Raw genomic sequence first — 15,773 nt, 5'->3', positions numbered from 1 at the left:
GGGGCCATAGGTTTCACTAGTGGCTTCTCTCGAGAGCATAAGTATTATGGTGGGTAAACAAATTACTGTTGAACAATTGACAGAATTGAGCATAGTTATGAGAATATCTAGGTATGATCATGTATATAGGCATCACGTCCGCGACAAGTAGACCGACTCCTGCCTGCATCTACTACTATTACTCCACACATCGACCGCTATTCAGCATGCATCAAGAGTATTATGTTCAAAAGAACAGAGTAACGCTTTAAGTAAGATGACATGATGTAGAGGGATAAACTCATGCAATATAATATAAACCCCATCTTGTTATCCTCGATGGCAACAATACAATACGTGCCTTGCTGCCCCTACTGTCACTGGGAAAGGACACCGCAAGATTGAACCCAAAGCTAAGCACCTCTCCCATTGCAAGAAAGATCAATCTAGTAGGCCAAACCAAACTAATAATTCGAAGAGACTTGCAAAGATAACCAATCATACATAAAAGAATTCAGAGAAGATTCAAATATTGTTCATAGATAAACTTGATCATAAACCCACAATTCATCGGTCTCAACAAACACACCGCAAAAGAAGATTACATCGAATAGATCTCCACAAGAGAGGGGGAGAACATTGTATTGAGATCCAAAAAGAGAGAAGAAGCCATCTAGCTAATAACTATGGACCCGAAGGTCTGAGGTAAACTACTCACACATCATCTAAGAGGCTATGGTGTTGATGTAGAAGCCCTTCGTGATCGATGCCCCCTCCGGCGGAGCTCCAGAAAAGGCCCCAAGATGGGATCTCACGGGTACAGAAGATTGCGGCGGTGGAATGAGGTTTTTGGCTCTATATCTGGTAGTTTGGGGGTACGTAGGTATATATAGGAGGAAGAAGTACGTCGGTGGAGCAATATGGGCCCCACGAGGGTGGAGGGCGTGCCCAGGGGGGTAGGCGCGCCCCCTACCTCGTGCCTTCCTGGTTGATGTCTTGACGTAGGGTCCAAGTCCTCTGGATCACGTTCGTCCCAAAAATCACGTTCCCGAAGGTTTCATTCCGTTTGGACTCCGTTTGATATTCTTTTTTGTGAAACTCTGAAATAGGCAAAAAACAGCAATTCTGGGTTGGGCCTCCGGTTAATAGGTTAGTCCCAAAAATAATATAAAAGTGTATAATAAAGCCCAATAATGTCCAAAACAGAATATAATATAGCATGGAACAATCAAAAATTATAGATACGTTGGAGACGTATCAGGTGTATACCGCTCATCGTAGGGCATGACACCACCATAGACCCCGTGAGACCGAATCTTCAGAGGTTGAAGCAACTTCAAACAAGCAAGTCAGAGTATTATATATGGGGCATGTCTATTTGAACTAAAGACAATTTTCAAAATGCCAACTACTATGATTATTACCTGCTCCTTCTCCGACATAATGTAGGCCCGGTGTTGAACATCATAGAAATCGTCGAGAAGCCAAACCATCCTACAAATTTCAAACAATAAACATGCATGAGCTAACTACCATATTTCCTACGCATTATTTCATATGTATTCATCTCAACAATCGGTCGACACTAACAGGAAATTTGAATACTAATCTAAGATATACAATGAAAGCACGTCAACAATCATCAGAAAAATCTTATGTATTCACAACAATATAGGATTCCACAATGGAAGCATTATTTACAATACTCACTCAATAATCTAAGGTTCCGTGACGAAAGCATTGAAAATACTCATCTAAAAAATCATCTACATAAACACTTCAACATGTATATGGTTTCATCTCAACAATCTAGGGTTTCACTATGGAAGCATATATAGTCAATACAAATCAACAATACTAGGGTTCCACAATGATTACAAATCCTAATCCCACAAAGCTATTTCAAATTTTACATGCAAATTTCTAATCCAAGGAAACAAGGGTTCTACAAATCTGAAAAATGGGTAACATTTTCTGGATAGAAAGAAGGGGTTCGGAGGAGATTACCTTCTAGGGTGGATTGGTGAAGAAATCCACGAAACAAATAGTCAGATCTGAAGTTTTTTGGAGGGAGGATTGAGAGGGGGAGAGGAGAGAGTCATCGTCGTGCTCTCGATCTAGTTCTGGAAACGAATGGGGTGGGGTGGGGGAGGGCCAGCACGCGGCGGTTACTAAGTCATAGTGCAGCGCCTAGGCGCTAGGCGCTACACATGGCGGCATGGCGCCTTACGTTTAGTCGCTACACGGCTGGGTGTGGGGCCGCGCCTGGCCCAGGGATGCCACATTGGCCAGATGTGTAGCGCCTGGCCCAGGGATGCCACGTTGGCTAGATGTGTAGCGCCTGGCGCTGCACAGTGTAGTGTGGCGCCTGGCTATCGGACGCTACACAAAAGGGTCAGCTGTGTGAATTTTTTTCACCAACGGCTCATTTTGTGAATTTTTTGGTGCACGGGTCAAATTTGTCATTTTTGCCTAGAGGGGAGGTACGGAGTGGTGAGAAAGGGCTCCGGAAGGGGGTTTGAGAAAATGTTGCACACATGAACAACATTTTACAGAAAATCGACGGAGTGGCTTATCTGGCATGTGTTGATTAGGTAGAAATAAAGTGAGGGGCCCACTCCGCTGAAATTTGAGGCGGGGGGGGGGGAGAAGATTAGTTTGGAAAGAGGAAGGGAGAGAGAGGGAGAAGGAAAGAGGGGGTGTCGGTGTCAAAACCGGCGGATCTCGGGTAGGGGGTCCCGAACTGTGCGTTGGTAACAGGAGACGGGGGACACAATGTTTACCCAGGTTCGGGCCCTCTCTATGGAGGTAATACCCTACTTCCTACTTGATTGATCTTGATGAATATGAGTATTACAAGAGTTGATCTACCACAAGATCGTAATGGCTAAACCCTAGAAGTCTAGCCTGTATGACTATAGTAATGAGTATTCGGTCCTATAGACCTAACCCTCCGGTTTATATAGACACCAGAGGGATCTAGGGTTACACAAAGTCGGTTACAGAGAAAGGAATCTTCATGTTTGATCGCTAATCTTGCCTTCCACGCAAATTATAGTCCCATCTGGACACGTTGAGAGTCTTCGGTCTTCATATCTTCACATCCCATCAGTCCGGCCCATGGCTAACAGGCCGGACGCCCGAGGACCCCTTAGTCCAAGACTCCCTCAGTAGCCCCTGAACCAGGCTTCAATGACGAGGTGTCCGGCGCGCAAATTGTCTTCGGCATTGCAAGGCGGGTTCCCCTTTACGAACTCCAAGATAGTCTCCAGACGAGAGATGTGTCTGGATCTGCAACATAAATACCACACACACACAGCCGTAGAGAGTATAATATTTCACGAGTTCAATCTGCTGAAAACTTTTTCGTAATGTGACATCACATCCACCCGGTCATTATTTCGAATCGTTTTCGTCTACCATTCCACATTTCGAGATGCGGTTTCCATTGGCACGTCTTGTCAAAGCAGAGATCGTGTCCCCTTATTGCGCGATTCTCATCAATACGGGCGTGGGTAACCCAACCGTTCCATTTGCACAGCCCTTGGGAATAGGCGAGTTTTAAAGCGAGTGGGAAGGCGCTTGATATTTACTGCCTTTATAAGGGGATAAGGATTCCCTTTCTTCATGCACGCCTTCTATCTCTCTCTACCCTCCCATCCTTGAGCTCCAGTGCCCAAGCTCTCAACCTTTCCGCCTCAAGCAAGCATTCAATCATGTCCGAATCCAGAGCTGGAGGCAAGTGGATGGCCTCCTCCGTCAAGAAGAAGGACATCAAGGAGCTCCAGGAGGCCGGATACCTGGCCAAGGAGATCGTTCACCGACTCCCGGCCATGGGACAGATCGTCCCTACCCCAAAGCCCCATGAGAGGGTTGTGTTTCTCACACATTTCGTCCGCGGGCTGGGATTCCCCCTCCACCCGTTTGTCCGCGGACTGATGTTTTACTACGGGGTGGACTTCCATGATCTAGCCCCCAACTCTATCCTCAACATCTCGGCATTTATTGTTGTGTGCGAGGCCTTTCTCCGCATCCCACCTCACTTCGGCCTATGGCTAAAGTCCTTCAATGTGAAGCCGAAGGTGGTGAGCGGCCAACAAGTAGAGTGCGGAGGCGCCATGGTGGGCAAGATGCCCAATGTCACCTGGCCCGAAGGCTCCTTTATGGAGACGGTGAAGGGGTGGCAGTCGGGGTGGTTCTACATCACTGAGTCGCGCGACACCAACTGGGTGGTGGCCCTCGAATTCTGATCCGGAGTTCCGATGCGGCTCACCTCCTGGCAAGAGAAGGGCCTGACCTGGGGTTCTTTGGACGAGCTGACTGGGATCCAGACGTGCGTCCAGAACATGATAACCAAGAAAATCAAGCTCGTCAACGTGATCCAGGTTATGCTCATTCGCCGGGTCCTTCCATGCCAACGCCAGACTTGCTATTTGTGGGAGTTCGATCCGGCCAAGCACCGGACGCTACTAGAGCTCTTCGGCACGACGCACGAAGACATCTGGAAAGTGCTCTTCAAGGCCGGTGAGACACCACCGCCCACGACCGAGGATCGCGGGCTTAGCTTAAAATGCCAGGCTAATTCGGTAAGTTCTTTCATGTTTTCAAGGTATACCCTTTACCGGCATATTTTGAGGAAGGAGTCTAAGCCTTTCTATCAAGTTTTCCAGGCCTGGATAGAAACAGCGGGGCGGATTAACTGTCCGACTCCGCTACCCGATGACCAAGAAACCCCACTTCTGACGAAGATGTTGTTTCCGGTGCCTTATGAGGTGTTGGAGAAGAAGGCCAAGGGGGCCAAGAGTGGCCCTCGCCGAAAAGGTGCTTCGGACATGACATCCGAAGACGACGAGTCTCACTCCTCCGCCGCCGAAGACGACGATGAGGAGGAGGAGAACAAATCTCCCCCTGATGAGGAGAGGAAAAGGAGGACGGCCTCCACAAATCTGGAGGCGGAGGCGCCCAAGAGGGGAAAGCGCGCCCTCGCGGATAACTCCGCGTGGGACGTCGACAGCAGTCCGGAGCGACCCCCCCCACCCCCCGACCAAGCCCCGGGCCGCATCGTAAGTACCAAAAAACTTGTGCACGTCCATGTCTCCGCTTCATGGTACTAATATGTTGAATTATGCTATTACAGTCCGGCCCACGACAGCCCCCTGCGATCCTCATCAGGAGGTTCGCTAGATTCAAAGGCGATGGCCAGCGAGTCTCCGTCGGCCGCTCACTCTCCTCCGGCCAAGGGTGACGACGAGGCGGTGTCCCAAAGGACCTTCCCAGGCCAGGGAGAGGTTCAGGAGGCCGTCAGGGTGGCGCTAGAGGATGATTCCTCAGCCGCCGAACACATGGGGGAGGAAGCCCCATGGGGACTGGCGATGGGGGCCATATACAATTCGGCCCCCAGCCGAATACCCTTCTGGAGACCCATATGGTTCCGGAGTCAGGCAAACAGCCTTCCCTGAAAGGAGGAGGGATGCCTGCTCGGATAATCTGCTGGAAGCGCTACGAGGCGCTTCCATTGTGGATGAACACCGTATCCTTATGGGTACGGTGATTGAGAAGGTTCAGTCTGCCAGAAGCGGACTGACCGAAGCCTGCACTAGCCTTCTAACAGGCTTTGAGGTAAGTAATGTAATTGTAGAAAAAATATCACAGTGTAGACAGTAGCCCCTGATGCTCTGTTCGGTGTTCGGAGAGGAAAAGCCGAACAGAGGATCAAAATAATTTTCGCAGGAGTCTAACATAAGATGTCTATGTGAATAAGCAGTCGTCGCTGCTGGCTACTTCCGCTCATACTGCAGAGGTCTCCGGACTGAAGCAGAACCTGAAGCGGGCCGAGGAAGAGCTCGGCCTCGTGAAGAAGCAGATGGAGGACAGCCAAGGTATGGAGTAACCTGCTTGTATATTTAGGAAGGATGAATGGTTCGTGCTGACTAAAGTGTCATGAATTATATTAGGGGCCACGACCGAGGTGGCAGTCCTCAAGAAGGCGTTAGCCAAGGCCAAGGACAAAGCGGCCAAGGAAAGCGCCACGCGCGAGAAGCAGGAGGCCCGGGTCAGCGAGGTCCAGCAAGAGCTCCAGGACGCCGTCAAGAAGTATGAGTCCTTGGAGCGTGATTCGAAGACTCGGGAGTCCGTACTTGCCAAGGCCCGCCAGAGCGCACAAGATGCCCGAGCCGAAGCCCAAAGCGCCCTACAGGAAATCCAGGCGGCCAAGAAGATCGCGGCGGGTAAGGCTTTCATTATGCGAAGCAAATCTGCAAAGGAAACGTTCCTTTTACTTACCCGAATTTGGAGCTCTCCAGGGGCATTTACGGATCTGCCGCGCAGCATATCAGATGCTGCAGAGTTCTATCGAGCCGAAGAAGGGAGCTCTACGGAGAAGCTGTTCTGGTCTCAATACCCTAGACCAGAACATCCGGTGCCCTTTAGCGACCAGCTGAAACAGCTGGTCGAGCTGCACAAGGCGGCCAAACTAGCCATGTAGGACCTAATAGTCCGGTTATGGCCTGCCGAGCCCATGCCTGGCAGCTACTTCGGACTCATGAAGCGGCTTGTGAGTGCCTGCCCGCGGCTCAAAGTCATAAAGCGGTCGGTCTGCATTGAAGGTGCGCGGATGGCTTTTGCCCGCGCCAAGATGCACTGGGCGAAGATGGATGCCAAGAAGCTGATGACCGAGGGGCCGCCTGAGGGCAAGGAGCACCGCCGACCCGAGCTATATTTTGATAGTGTCCTGGAGGGATCCTGCCTTGTGGCGGAGCAATGTGCGAAGGATGTGATCTTTGAATGAATACATTCATATTTGTCTCGCCCTGTATTATGAAACAAAGACAATTTGTGTAGTATAATGCTTTGTGTTAAATTTTTACCTCCTGTGCGGCCATTTATTAAATTTGAGGGTTGGCTAGTCGCCGGCTTCAGCCCCCACGTAGGTAGTACGGGGGTGTTCGGATGGAATCTAAACACTCTTGATCCAATTATTTGGTCCTTGGAGGAGGTGTTTAGCGCAACGAACAAGGCAATCGGACTATAACGCTTTATCACCCTCACTTAGCCATAGGAGTTCGACAATAAAAATGTAGGCGCAGCCCCTAGCATCCAAACTAGGGTGTTGTAAACACCTGATCGGGTAAGTACCGACCCTTCGCGTAATGCGGAACAAACCTCTATCGATTTCAAACCTCTGAACAGCTGACCGGCTCTCGCCGCATCATGACAGTCAGTTTTCGGCTTTCTCTACTGAGGTGCTCATCCGGATGAACCGGGACACAATCACAGTAGTTCTACCTTTACTACCCTAGTCGATATAGCGGAACGTAAGGTAGTAAGCACAGGAGCCGGGCAACCCAACTATTGACCAAAGACATGATTCGGAGCCAATGCATATAATGCTAAATTCGGGGTGCCGAACTATACTGTAAAAGTGTTCGGACTTTGTTGCCGTAGTGCGGGGCGCTATGAAGCCCCTGGCAAATATGAAACATACCAAAGTGTACGGGTGCTATGTGATAAGATTATCAATAGAAAACAAAGGAAAACAGGAAGAGTGCAAAGGTAATAAGCGGGGGCCTTAAAATTTTGGGCCGCAAACTGTTTCCATTATAATTTGATAAATACGTCAAGGTGTATTGATGCAAATAGTGCGATAAGCAACAGGCTATTTAACATGCCATGACCAGGAGCGAGCTGCGTGCGGGTATGTAAAATAGGTATAGCGATCATTATCAGAGACCACCTGGGGATTCCCTTGTACGTCAAAGCTCCTTGCCTCCTTGGTGTATTCGTCCCGTGACCGGTCCGATGATCAGGTTATCAGAAAAAGCCTCGAGAAGAGAAAAACCTGAAATGAAAAAGAAAAAGTGAAGGTGTGCAGATCTAGGGGCGGTTGAGCCGCATTATGGACCATGGTCTATCTTTGCCTCCGTCCGTGCCCATGGTATTTTGAGTGCGTAGTTATGTACGCGGGGCACAAATGTCACCACTTGATCGGGACTGGGATGGAGGCCGGATTGCTAGTCAAGCTCTGGACGAGCTGGACCGTCCTGCCACAGAGTAGTTCGGACTCGCTTGACGGTGTCCGGGGGCTTTACTGCCAAATTGAGGTTCTGCCTAAAAAGGCTACTTTGTACTTCTGCTGCAAGGGCCGCGGTGTGTTCCTCGGTACGGAGGGAGCGCTTCGTATTTCCGTTGACCGTTATTACACCGTGTGGTCCCGGCATCTTGAGCTTGAGGTAGGCGTAGTGCGGCACCACGTTGAATTTAGCGAATGCGGTTCGTCCAAGCAGTGCATGATAACCACTGCGAAAAGGGACGATATCGAAGATTAACTCTTTGCTTCGGAAATTATCCGGGGATCCAAAGGCCACTTCCAGTGTGATTGAGCCCGTGCAACAGGCCTCTACACCTGGTGTGACACCTTTAAAAGTGGTTTTTGTGGGCTTGATCCTTGAGGGATCGATACCCATTTTGCGCACTGTATCCTGATAGAGCAGGTTCAGGCTGTTGCCACCATCCATGAGGACTCGCGTGAGATGGAATCCATCAATAATTGGGTCGAGGACCAGTGCGGCTGAACCGCCATGATGGATACTGGTCGGGTGATCCCTGCGATCGAAGGTGATCGGAGAGGAGGACCATGGGGTTGAACTTTGGGGCGACTGGCTCCATCGCGTAGACGTCCCTGAGTGCACGCTTGCGCTCCTTCTTGGGGATATGAGTGGCGTATATCATGTTCACTGTTTTAACTTGGGGGGGGGGGGATTTCTTCTATCCCCCTGTGTTTGGCTGCAGGGGCTCCTCGTCATCGTCCTCGCTCTGCAATCCCTTTTCCTTGTTCTCGGCATTTAACTTGCCGGCTTGTTTAAAAACCCAGCAATCTCTGTTGGTGTGGTTGGCTGGTTTGTCTGGGGTGCCATGGATTTGGCACGGACGGTCGAGTATGCGGTCCAAGCTGGATGGTCCCTGATTGTTTCTTTTATAAGGCTTCTTCCGCTAACCGGACTTGGAGCCGCTGAATCCGGCATTGACAGCAGTGTCATCGGTATTGTCCCAATTGCTTCGGCGTTTGTGTCTACTACGTCGGAGCTTGCTGTTGTTGTTTTTGGCCTCGGAGGGGCTTGCATCGCTGGCCGTATTTTTACTACGGGCCAACCAGCTATCCTCACCCGCACAAAAGCGGGTCATGAGTGCTGTGAGGGCTGCCATAGATTTCTGCTTTTCCTGGCCGAGGTGGCGGGCGAGCCATTCGTCACGGATGCTAGGCATCCGGACAGTCGACTATCTGGTTCTTTTTAGTTAGGAACCTAGTCCAGAATTTCCTGGCTGACTCCCCAGGCTGTTGAACTATGTGACTTAAGTCATCGGCATCTGGTGGCCGGACATATGTGCCTTGGAAGTTGTCAAGGAAGGCTTCTTCCAAGTCCTCCCAGCTGCCAATGGAATTTTCAGGCAGACTGTTTAACCAGTGCCGAGCTGGCCCTTTGAGTTTTAGTGGGAGGTATTTGATGGTGTGGAGGTCATCTCCGCGGGCCATATGGATGTGGAGAATAAAATCCTCGATCCATACAGCGGGATCAGTTGTTCCATCGTATGATTCGATATTTATGGGTTTAAACCCTTCTGGGAATTCATGATCCATTACTTCGTCAGCGAAGCAAAGAGGGTGTGCGGCGCCTCTATATCGGGCCGCGTCGCGACGTAGCTCTGATGGAGTCCGTCTGCGGTTTTCGGCCCGGGCGTGACTAGGTTTGTCACGTCCGAATAGATGGCCGTCGTCGCGTGTCGAGGCACGCCCTCGCGATCCGTAGATCGATCTAGTATGTCCTGCATTATTATCCAATTTTTGCCGCAGGTGTAGGTCGACCCCCTCCGCTAGTCCAATTCGGTTTGGGCAAGGGGGGGCGCGCCCCTCTCACGTGGCCTCTCTCCTCTCCTCCAATAAGGCCCAATAGGCCCAATACTTCTCCCAGGGGGTTCCGGTAACCTCCTAGTACTCTGGAAAAATGCCTGAATCACTCGGAACCATTCCGATGTCCGAATGCAACCTTCCAATATATGAATCTTTACCTCTCGACCATTTTGAGACTCCTCGTCATGTTCGTGATCTCATCCGGGACTCCAAACAAACTTCGGTCATCAACTCACATAACTCATAATACAAATCGTCATCGAACGTTAAGCATGCGGACCCTACGGGTTCGAGAACTATGTAGACATGACCGAGACACATCTCCGGTCAATAACCAATAGCGGAACCTGGATGCTCATATTGGCTCCTACATATTCTACTAAGATCGTTATCGGTCAAACCGCATAACAACATACGTTGTTCCCTTTGTCATCGGTATGTTAGTTGCCCGAGATTCGATCGTCGGTATCCTCATACCTAGTTCAATCTTGTTACCGGCAAGTCTCTTTACTCGTTCCGTAATGCATCATCCCGTAACTAACTCATTAGTCACATTGTTTGCAAGGCTCATAGTGATGTGCATTGCCGAGAGGGCCCAGAGATACCTCTCCGATACACGTAGTGACAAATCCTAATCTCGGTCTATGCCAACTCAACAAACACCATCGGAGACACCTGTAGAACATCTTTATGATCACCCAGTTACGTTGTGACGTTTGATAGCACACAAGGTGTTCCTCCGGTATTCGGGAGTTGCATAATCTCATAGTCATAGGAACATGTATAAGTCATGAAGAAAGCAATAACAATAAAACTAAATGTTCATTATGCCAAGCTAACGAATGGGTCTTGTCCATCACATCATTCTCTAATGATGTGAGCCCGTTCATCAAATGACAACACATGTCTATGGCTAGGAAACTTAATCATCTTTATTAACGAGCTAGTCAAGTAGAGGCACACTAGGGACACTCTGTTTGTCTATGTATTCACACATGTACTAAGTTTCCGGTTAATACAATTCTAGCATGAATAATGAACATTTATCATGATATAAGGAAATATAAATAACAACTTTATTATTGCCTCTAGGTCATATTTCCTTCATTTTGGAGAGAGGATTGAGAGGGGGAGAGGAGAGAGTCGTCGCCGCGATCTCTGTCTAGTTCTGGAAATGAATGGGGTGGGGTGGGGGAGGGCCAGCGCGCGGCGGTTACTAAGTCATAATGCAGCGCCTAGGCGCTAGGCGCTACACATGGCGGTGTGGCGCCTTACGTTTAGTCGCTACATGGCTGGGTGTGGGGCCGCGCCTGGCCCAGGGATGCCACGTTGGCCAGATGTGTGGCGCCTGGCGCTACACGGTGGAGTGTGGCACCTGGCTGTCGGACGCTACACAAAAGGGTCAGCTGTGTGATTTTTTTTCACCAATGGCTCATTTTGTGATTTTTTCCGGTCCACAGGTCAAATTTGTCGTTTTTGCCCAAGAGGGAAGGTACAGAGTGGTGAGAAAGGGCTCCGGAAGGGGGTTTGAGAAAATGCTACACGCATGAACAACATTTTACAGAAAATCGACGGAGTGGCTTATCTGGCATGTGTTGATTGGGTAGAAATAAAGTGAGGGGCCCACTCCGCTGAAATTCGAGGCGTGGGGGGGGGGGGGGGGCGGTTAGTTTGGAAAGAGCCCGTAAAACTCTGTAAACGGACACTGTGTTTAGAATTTTCGAAGGGTTTGTATGGGCCAGGTGTGTCAGAGTTCGTCGTGCCGACTGTCTAGATTACCCCAAACCTCTCTAGCTTTGTTTCCTTGTTTATGGATTCGAACATGTGGATCGGTCCGCGAACATTTGATGGACGATGCTGCGCTGTCCAGGCGTTTAGCGGCGTTTTGATGCACAACGTTGGAGATGGCCTTAGATCTGAATCCGCTCCAGAAAAAAATTAGGTCTGGATTAAACAGGTCCTTGAAGAGACATTATGTGTTTACCGTTTCAACCCCTTCGCTTCCATTGAACATCATTTGCTTCCGAGGTTCAAATGACAAGTAAACACCAACTACTGCCGGACACAAAGAACAAACGAAAAATAAAGCTCCACTTGCTTCTTGGCCCTAAAAAACTCTCTGGTTCCTCCTCTGCCGGAGAGAATAATGGGGAGACAGAACGAGGCAGGACACACGTTTCGTTAAGTCGTGCTTCCTTCCTCGCACGCGTGAAATGTGATTCGGGTATCAGCCGTGACATGGACATATATGCCATTATCTGGCTCAGCTATGCTCGTCTGTACGTGCGCTGGTGAGACACGGGGTGGTGGCATCCCAGTAGCGCCGAGACAGAATCCTCGCCGCGAGCACGTCTCCAGCTTTCGCCGTGGACAAGAGTTTGTGCACCTGCAGTGCAGCACAACTACGTGCATAAGAGATTCAGAGTTGTACTATTATATAACGCTACATTTTTTTACCAACATAAATTACATTATTATTTAATCATTCATTCATCATACCTCTGTTTTGGGTTGGCCGACACAGCACTAGTTTGTTTAACGAATAAATATCAGTTGGCATGTCCTCTAGAGAACAGTTTCCACGTCTTTTCGGCAATTTTGTAGAGGTTTCTGCTGTGCATTCGTCGGTGCCCCCTTTTTAATACTCCCCGGTCTTGATCTATTATCTAGATAATCCAAATTGTACTATTCTATTTTAGAAAAGCTTCTTTTTCAAGAACAAATAAATTGGAGTATCTGTCGCGTGGAACGTCCAGGCGTGTAAATCGCACGGCAACTGAAGGGCTGAGCACACGTGCTCAACTACCATCACAGCATAGTACTATGCCTGAAGGTTTTGACACCATTGTAAAATCACAGCCCCGGAAAACTTTACTGAAGCCAAAGCGGATCCTGTTTGTCCCAACGTACCTGCAGCGTTCCTGCATATCAGAAGAACAAAGTTGCAGTCCCCCGCTACCTGCAGACAAAACATTCCCGAACCATATCACCGTGTTCAGATCTTCAGTTGACCACTCAACATCGACAGCATAGCTAACACCAGCGGAGCGCCAACCCCGGCTTGTACTTCCAGACTATATTTTTACACCACCCATCAACGACCCATGTGCTATAAATACATCTTGCCTTCGTAGAGATTCACCACAGCCTCGATCGATCAGGTGCAGTTGCTCATCATCTGCACTTTTTAGCAAGTAACACACGCAGGTTTTGCAGAAATGGAGCTCAAGGCGGCTGTTCTTGTCAGCGCATTGCTTTGCCTGGCGCTCTCCCGCGGCGCGTTGTCCCAGAGGGCACGGGCACCGATCGTCGAGACCCCGGCGCCGGCGCCGGCCCCGCGCCACGTCGAGCTCGCCGAGCTGCTCTCCCTCGCCGGGCCGTACGGCAAGTTCCTGGAGTACCTCACCATGACCGACGTGATCAAGACGTTCCAGAGCCAGGCCAACGACACCAAGCAGGGCATCACCGTCTTCGCGCCGCAGGACTCGGCCTTCGCGGCGCTCAACGAGACCGTGCTGTCCAACCTCACCACCGACCAGCTCCGGTCGCTCATGCTGCACCACGCCATGCCCAGGTACTACCAGCTCTCGGCCTTCTCCGCGCTGGCGGCGGCGAGCCCGGTGTCCATGTTCGCGTACAAGGTGAACGTCACCTACGCCGCGGGCACGATCGGCGTCGTGTCGGGCTGGGCCACCGCCAAGCTCGCCAGCAGCGTGTACTCGACGTCGCCCGTCGCGGTGTACGCGCTCAACAGGGTGCTGCTGCCCAAGGAGATCTTCCCGGCCGCCCCGGAGATGGCGCCCGTGCCTGCGCCGGCGCCGGCGCCGGGACGCGGGGGCAAGGTGATGGCCGACGCGCCGGGCGCCAGCGAGCGTGCTGCCAGTGACAATGCGGACGCCAAGAGTTCGTCCTGCCGGGTCGTTGGCGCTGGGAGCCTTGCACTTGGCTACGTGGTTCTGCTGGTCTCCGGGCTTTTGATGGTGTAGTCGGATAATTCTTTGCATGCGTTGGCACGTGCCATGAATTTTTATTTCCTTCCGGAAAGTGTTTGTAAATTCATTTATTCCGCCGAAATGGTGTACAACATAATGTAAATGGTGCACATCATAATGAATGCACTGCTTGTATGTATTGTAGAATTATCATAAAGACGAGACATTGAGAGCAAACAACTTTATTTGGGAACGTGAATCAACGTCTCTGTTTTCAGTTACGTTCTGAAGAACAAGAGCTCTGCATCGAGCTCTCTTGCCTCCGTCTTTTGACACCGTCCTGCATCGATCCTCTTAACCGCCTCAAAATTAGGAAGCTCTCACCTCTGCACAAAGAACGGACATACGCGCAGCTCAGCTCAGGCCACGTGTGCACTGCGGCAGTTGCACGATGAAGCTCGTGGTTGCGTTCCTCGCCGCCGCACTGTCCCTGTCCATTCCTCGCCGGCGCGCACCGCCCGCTCGCCGACGAAGTGGGTCCCCGCGCCAACCTGACCGAGATCCTGACGCCAGACCGGCCCTTCCAGACCTTCTTGAGGTACCTCAATCAGACCAACCTCGTGGAGGTGTTCGAGAACCAGGCCTACCGGACGCACCACGGCATCACCATCTTCGCCCCCGCCGACAGGGCCTTCGCCGCCGTCCACCCGTCGGTAACTTAATTTTTCATCACACAAGAAATAATCATACCATCGTCTCGATCTGATAGGATGTTGGCGACCGTTGCAGGTGCTGTCGGGTCTGAAGAAGCACCAGCTCAAGAACCTGATGATGTACCACGCGCTGGCCAAGCACTACGCGCTCAAGGAGTTCGACGGCCTGAGCCGGGTCAACCCGGTGACGACGCTCGCCGGCGGGATGTACATGGTGAACGTGACGTACGATGCGGGGGCCATCCGCGTGCTGTCGAGGTGGGCCGACGCCAAGATCCTCGGCACCGTGTACGGGGTCGCGCCCATGGCGGTGTACGAGATCGACAGGGTGCTGCTCCCGGAGGCGATCTTCAGCGCGCGGCCCCCCGTCGAGGAGACCCCGCCCGACGCAGAGCCCGCGGCGAGCGCGCCCGGCGCCAAGGGTGGCAACGCGACGACGCCTGGACGTGAGGCGGATGGGAAGAGCTCTGCGTGCAGGGCAGCGGGTCGGCCCGCGAACTACGTGGCCCCCGCCGTGGCGTTGTGCGCCGCGTCGCTGGTGGCATTGTGAAGTGCGCTACTAGCCCATACATGCAGGTGCAGTGAATTGCTCTACTGACTGAGATTAGTAGTATAGGTTAGGGCGAGGAGTTAGACGATGATATGTTGACGTTATCGGAGTGTGAAACTGGCTGATTTTCAAAGTTTCAACCAGAAAAACGTTCCAGCAATTCGAGTAAAGAATACTACTCGGACCCCAGGCGTGCATAATCCTCGGACCCTTCGTCATTGCTATTGACCCGTTACAACAAATCCTCAACGTGGCGACGAGAAAGGGGTTACTTCGTAGAAGGGGTGCCGTGGTTCAGACCTCTCTTTACGCGGACGACGCGCTCCGATCAAAAGAGATGTTGACAATCTAGCGGATATTTTGAGAGGCTTTGAAGAGGTCACTAGACTTTGCACTAACTTTCATAAGAGTTCGATGATCTCTATTTGTAGCAATCACCTCGATTTGATGCACATCACCCAAAGCTTGCCGGCAACTAGAACCTCATTCGCGTTACTTGGGGCTCCCTCTCTAGGTTTGGAATCTCAAGTTGGTTGATCAACAATTCCTTGTTGATAAAGTGGCGAGCAAATTGACAACTTATGAGGGTCAAAACTGTTGGAAATATGCTCTAGAGGCAATAATAAATTGGTTATTATTATATTTCCTTGTTCATGATAATCGTTTATTATCCATGCTAAAATTGTATTGATAGG

General features: G+C 50.7%; 1 protein-coding gene and 1 pseudogene across 1 annotated transcript; both read left to right on the top strand.

The window, feature by feature from the left end:
* The first annotated feature begins 12,987 nt into the window (after positions 1-12,987).
* LOC109774907 (fasciclin-like arabinogalactan protein 7) lies at positions 12,988-14,060 on the top strand. Its single transcript, XM_020333668.4, has one exon. It carries the CDS (start codon positions 13,102-13,104, stop codon positions 13,867-13,869), a length of 768 nt encoding a protein of 255 aa, XP_020189257.1. The 5' UTR covers positions 12,988-13,101; the 3' UTR covers positions 13,870-14,060.
* Positions 14,061-14,266: 206 nt separating this feature from the next.
* Positions 14,267-15,078, top strand: LOC109774905 (fasciclin-like arabinogalactan protein 7; annotated as a pseudogene).
* Positions 15,079-15,773: the final 695 nt, after the last annotated feature.

This window comes from Aegilops tauschii, chromosome 2, assembly GCF_002575655.3.
Source record: "Aegilops tauschii subsp. strangulata cultivar AL8/78 chromosome 2, Aet v6.0, whole genome shotgun sequence".
Lineage (NCBI taxonomy): Eukaryota > Viridiplantae > Streptophyta > Magnoliopsida > Poales > Poaceae > Aegilops > Aegilops tauschii.
Note: the sequence above shows the minus strand (reverse complement) of the source record. Positions and strands in the feature narration are given on the sequence as shown.